A 6,000-nucleotide genomic window follows, 5' to 3' on the forward strand; every position below is an offset into this window, starting at 1 on the left:
GGAGAGGAGAGAAGCATGTAGAATATTTCATAGAAATTCCTAAGTTTACAGATAGGAGCACCATCTATGTAAATAATAATATCTAAATGAATTAAAGGAATATGTAAAAAGGAATAGAAGGGAGGAACCGTTAAACAATAGATTTCAGTTAATAAAATAAAAGTAATGGTAAAAACAATGGAATAAAATTTAAAATACAGTAAACCCCTGCGAATTCGCGGTTCGCAAATTGTGGACTCAGTAATTCGCAGTATTTTCCGACCGCCTCTTCCTGGTACTAAAATCATGGTTACAACAATCAGGAGCTGCTTTGACACGCTATCTGGCGTATCAAAGCAGCTCCCGATTGATGTAACCATGACTTTAGTACCAGGAAGAGGCGGTCGGAAAATGTGCCCGGTTTTGTAAGTACAATTTAAGCATCCCGCCAGCGCCCCAGCTGCCATCTCCTGCCTTCATCAGCTGAAAAACCATATTCACAGTTTTTCAAAATTCGCGGGTGTTCCTGGAACCCCCTGCGAATTTTGGGTCGGAGTACTGAATTCATAACTAGGGGGAAAAAAAAAAAAAAAATCATATAAGTCTGACAGAAGTCCAATTTCCTGAAGCAGCTCTTTTGCCTCAGCATATTTTAAATAATCCCAACGGCAAAAGTCCAGACGGGACAGATATCAGGCTTTTTTTTTTTTTTTTTTTTAAATCACTGGCCGTGGCGGTATTAGCTCCAACGCTCATAGGAATTCTAGCCTGTGATAAAAAAGCCCAACGTGGCTTCGTAAAAGCTGGGGGGGGGGAGGGTTAGTTACTATACAATGGAATCGAAGTAAATCAAGAACTTCTATGCGGATCATCACAGGGAATTTTTATGTGGAACTGTACCTGCTCTACAAGGCCTTGGTGAATCTCTTCATAAAGGCGGTTAACAAAGCCCAATAAATACAAGCGTGAATACAGTCCCGTGCAAACATCAGTTACACTGAAACATAAACTTTAGACGACTACAGAGGGAATTCAGGGAGGGCAAATTTTAAAAAACAAGTGTGTAGCTATAACGGTGAGGGTCACGGGATCTCAAAGTCAAAAATGGTCATTTCTTTCTTAAAATGTATGTATTATTTCCTTGGCCTCACTTAGGCACTCAGTTCATGTACATGGATACTCATAGGCTGACTAAGGAAATGCTAGGTCTGGGGATCCCAGGGAGAAAACTGACCAGGATATTCTTGCTGTGGATGAAAAAGACAGTAAGAGAAATGAAATTGCACAGACCGATAAAATATGAGCATTGACGGGACATAGCCAGAGAGGGAAGTACAGGAGAGGCCATGACACATGAAGAACAAAAATTTTTTTTTAAAAACTAAGGTGCCGCAGCAGATCTGAAAGCATTGCATCTCTCTGATAAAAAGGTTCCTTTTACTCTGTTATTTACACATCTCTAACACAGAATGAAATGTTACATGGAAATTCAGCTGACACCCAGTTACACAAGAGCAACCAAGCAGGAAGTAGAGAGCCGCACGGGATTCCCACAGGTGTGGAAGACGTTGCCAGGGGCCTCCCATGTGGATTCCTGCAGGAGTGTAGTCAAAAATTTCTGATGACTCCAGAATGAGGCTTGGAACGCACTAAAAAAAAAAAGGGACAATTGGGAGTACCAGGATACGGCTTGGCGTGCTCAGAGAAGCAGCTGGAACACCAGACTGAGGCTTGGAACACTCATTGGTTGAATAGCGAATACCATCCAAAAAAACACAAAAGACTGTTGGGGTTGGAAGGAAACAGAAGGCTGTGAGCAAGTAAATAACAGTGCTGACTCCTGCGGGTACAGGTGGAGTGGGAGGAGATTACCATTATATACTCAAATATAAACCTACCTGAATATAAACAGAGGTAACTTTTCTTCTCCCAAAAAAGGGGAAAAAGGTTGCCTCGAACATAAGCCATGAGGTTTAAATTCAAGTGTCCTGCCTTGCACCTAGCCCTCCTCTCCTCCCTCCCTCCTTCGCTTCCTAGCCAGCCCCCGATGTCCACTGCAGGTCTGCTTGAAGCCCTGGTGGTCCAGTGGTAAGCTGGGACAGGTGCAATCCGTCCCGCGTCCTCTCCTGGCCAACTCTAAACCACCCCGCCTCCCTGACCCCTCTAGGCCATATCTTTAAAGTCCTGGTGGTCTAGTGGTGCAGGAGTGATCTTCCCACAGTTTCAGCCTCGTGAGAGCTGCGATCAAAAATGCCTGCCATGGGAACTCATGGGAGACATTTTTGATCATGGCTCTCATGAGGCAGGAGCGTAGGAAGATTGCTCCCATCCCATTTCACCACTAGACCACCAAGGCTTTAAAAGGTAAGGTCTACAGGGGTCAGGGAAGCATGTGGTTTACAGTTGGTCAGGACAAGACGCGGAAAGGATCGCTCCTGTTCCAGCTCACCGCTTCAGGCAGGCCTGCGGAAGGCCTGCAACAGATCCAGGCGGGGGAGCAGACCAGAAGATTCAAATATAAACTCAGACTCCCATTTCTGAGCCATTTCATTGGCCCAAAAATCTCAGTTTATATTCAAGCACATACTGTACAGTAATTGTGGGGACAGAATGGATCTTAGCAGATATGGGTTGAACTCCATTGAGGATGAGCAGGGATGGATGAAATTTATGCCCCTGTGCAATTCTCTAGTAGGAAGTGCATGCTAGTGGGAGATTTTAATCCACCCTGCATCATTTGAGACACCCTTGCGGGACAGATCATGAGCTCCAATCTGGGAATACTCTTCACCAACTAGAAATACACTCATCCCCGAGGATCTGACACACACACAAACATGGAAAATGTTACTTAAATACAGATATGTGCTTTTATATCACACTGCGGATTGGGACTACATGAAGGTAAGGACCAAGAACTGCCAATCTTTTTTTTTTTTTAAGACTGAATATTAATCCCATAGTACAAGGTGCCTATTTGCCCCTGAACACTGGGGTTTGAGGAGTAATGCCAGGCCTGCCCAGAAGCCTACACAACCCCCAAATCCGACATCCCCAGAAAGGACTGAAATTTACCGTGGGGGAGGGGAGCCTGGGCTACCTGCACCTCTTCTGTGAAGCCTGCTGTCACTGTACACTGAAGAAACCAGGCCAAAAAAAAAGCCCACACCACTTTAAGTCACAATTATCACAGGAAGCCTCTATCCCACAGAAGTCAGCTCTGCATCTTTTTCTTCATAAGAGCGAAAGAAACAAATATCTCTCACCGGAGGTCCTACTATATTTAATGTTGCATGAAAAGAGAGAGAGAGAAAAAGAGATTAAAAAAAGCCAGAGGCTAAATCTATCTTGATATTACCATGGGCACCATAGGCAGACTGGAGAAACTCCCTGGACATAGGATATGGTTTTCTCTACAACCTGAGATAAGAGAGACACTTTATCCCCTTGAAACTCTCTCGTAAGCAGTCTCAAGTGATGAAGCTTTCTTTGAAAGGCCCAAAAAGAAAGCAGGGTTGGGAGCCGCACAGGTCAATTTAAAGGGTGATGTGGGACCACACACACTATATCATTTCCCTCCCAGGATAGTGAACAAATACAGGGCTTTGAACCCCTATTTATAAACATTAAACAATAAGCCATATTTATAATACCTAATCATTAGTATGAATCCCTAACAGCTAATTAGCAGTGGAAGCTCTCTGCAACAGTAGGGCTCAGCCTTACATTAGGTGGGGGGGAACACCAAATCCTGACCCACCCCACCCCAGAGCTCAGCTGTTACAGCAGAAACTAAGGGCTGGGGGAGGGGTGGCACCCAATTTAGAGGAAACAGTCTCATTCTCTCTCCCTTAAGGTTCCCGATTCCACCCTGCACACAACCTCAACTAAAGACACCTGTTTAGACCCTGCCAAAGCCCAGGAGAATTAAAACTGGCATAAGCAAAAATAGTATAAGTGTTATATATCTTTGCAAAACAAAAAGAGAGTTCTCACTGACTAGAGCCCTGGGGCGTTTCAGCCCAGGGGCAGTTTCTGGTTTTGTTTTGTTTTTTCAAACAAGGCGTGTAGTTTCTGTGTGTGTTTTGTCTCCATGGGAGTAAAGGAAAAGAAATTAAAGACCAGGGAGAAAGAGAAACGGGGCGCTTCCTCTCCCTGCAATCCGGGAGCTAGCAGCAGTCTTACCCCAGTCCGAAGCCCGGCGAGGGCACTGCGAGAAGGATCGGGGTAACCAAGCTGCAGTTGTGAGCCTTCTCGAGGGGGTGGAAGGGACGCTCTCTTTTCCTTTTTAACTTAAGTACTGGACTCCTCCCCTCACTTCCTGGTTCCTTCATATTTTTTTTTATTGTTGAATAACGAGACATTGATTTAGAAACAACAATTTAAAAAAATATATATATATATATAGTTTGGATAAAATCTATCTAGAGAGAGTGAAAGGAGGAGAGAGAAAGACGATCTGAGCAAGACGGGAGGGGGGCTGCAGGAAGCCTCTGGGACGGGGGACGGGGAACAGGAAAAAGGGAGAGCAGAGCTGGAGTTTTAGCTGCAAAACTTCACCTTCTAGGAGTCTCCCAATGATCGAGTCGATGTTGAGTTTTTCACTGTCGCCCATGGTAGGGGGTGGGGGCTGCGCTCCTCTCTGGTCCCTGATGCTGGTGGATCCTCAGCCCCCAGCCCTGGCTACAAGTGAATGAGGAAAGGAAGAGGATGAAGCTTCCCGCTGGGACCTGCCTCCCTCTCCCTGCCCCTCCCTGCTCCTGCTTGGGGGGTGGGGGGAGGGGAGGTTGGGCTGCCTATACCAGAGAGAGCAAAGCCTGGGCGAGAGTAGTGCTGCAGCTAGAAGCCCCATCTGCAGAGTAGGAGGAGAAATGGCAGCAGCTGGAGTGCCTTTGCACAACGCAAACACATGTCCAGCAGAAATAGCAACCTACAGGCAAAAAATTCGACTGGAAACCTGAAGAACCCCCAAAAAGGAGAAGAAACAGAAGCCTGCTCCTGTCATTAACCCTCCTTGTAACATTTATTTAACTATTTGTATACAGTAAAACCTTGGATTGCAAGTGTTTTGCAAGACAAGCAAAACATTTGATTAAATTTTAACTTGATATACAAGCAAATATCTTGGCAGGATTGGCTGGCCCGGAACTTCCTCTGTGATGTCAGGAAGAAGGTTTGTGGGCCGGTCAGGGCAGGATTAGCCAATAGGCCAAGTAGGCACGTGCCTAGGGCCCGAAATGGTCAGGGGGGCCCGATGAAGAAGGGCATCAACATTTTTTTTTCCAAACGGCGATGGGCCCCTCCAGCATCAATCGCCAACGCGGGCTCCACCCCGATCGGCAACACAGCCCTCCCCCCCATCGGCGGAAAGTAAGACAAGCAAGCAACACAGGTAAGAAAGGCAACGGGAACTGTAATTGTGCAAGCCGTGCTGCTTGCCCAAAGCTTCCCTCTGACGCAGCTTCCTGTTTCAGCCTGGGCTCATGGTGGGGTGGGGTGGGGCGGGGCAGGGGGCTCAGTGTATTTGTGTGCCTAGGGGCCCTCGACGACTTAATCCTGCCCTGGGGCCGGTCCCTGGACCTTACTTTGCTTTAGTTGTGGCAGTCGGCAGCGACAGCAGACCCGGGGTGGGGGGGGGGTTTGAAGCGGCGGTAGGCAGCATAAGGGGGGGGCAGGCTTCGGCTTCAGCGCTGGATGGAGGGGAAGCGATCACCTGTCCCGTTGTTCCTACGGGATGCTAGCTCATGGAAGAATACCAAGCAAAACGATTTATTGTTTAAATAACTTATTTTAAGAGAGTCGCATGAGAACTTTTTAGCATTCTAGCATTAGTCTTTAACTATGTTTAGCTGTTCTTCAATTGTGCTGAGTTGTCTTCGCATTTGTCCTTGCGCATTTGACTTGCCACCCTTCAGGACAACCTCCACCAATAGACTACCTACAAGTACACCTAAAAATGCCTCCTATGAGTTCCTTTAAGAAAGCATCAGAGTGTGCTCTTATTGCTGGAAGGGGGCAGCT

The 6,000-nt window shown here is 46.6% G+C and overlaps 1 protein-coding gene across 2 annotated transcripts in view; it reads right to left on the reverse strand.

The window, feature by feature from the left end:
• Positions 1-4,737, reverse strand: part of PPP1CA (protein phosphatase 1 catalytic subunit alpha) — a 42,921-nt gene extending 38,184 nt beyond the window's left edge. Inside the window, exon 1 of one of the 2 annotated variants that reach the window (XM_033920542.1) lies at positions 4,540-4,737. In XM_033920542.1, coding sequence (XP_033776433.1) covers positions 4,540-4,594 — 55 coding nt within the window. In that variant the 5' untranslated portion in view covers positions 4,595-4,737. Of the gene's footprint in view, positions 1-4,164; positions 4,283-4,539 lie in introns of those variants that run through there. The other variant, XM_033920543.1, reaches the window with a different exon arrangement.
• Between the last annotated feature and the right edge of the window lie 1,263 nt (positions 4,738-6,000).

The sequence above is a fragment of the Geotrypetes seraphini genome, chromosome 14 (assembly GCF_902459505.1).
Source record: "Geotrypetes seraphini chromosome 14, aGeoSer1.1, whole genome shotgun sequence".
Lineage (NCBI taxonomy): Eukaryota > Metazoa > Chordata > Amphibia > Gymnophiona > Dermophiidae > Geotrypetes > Geotrypetes seraphini.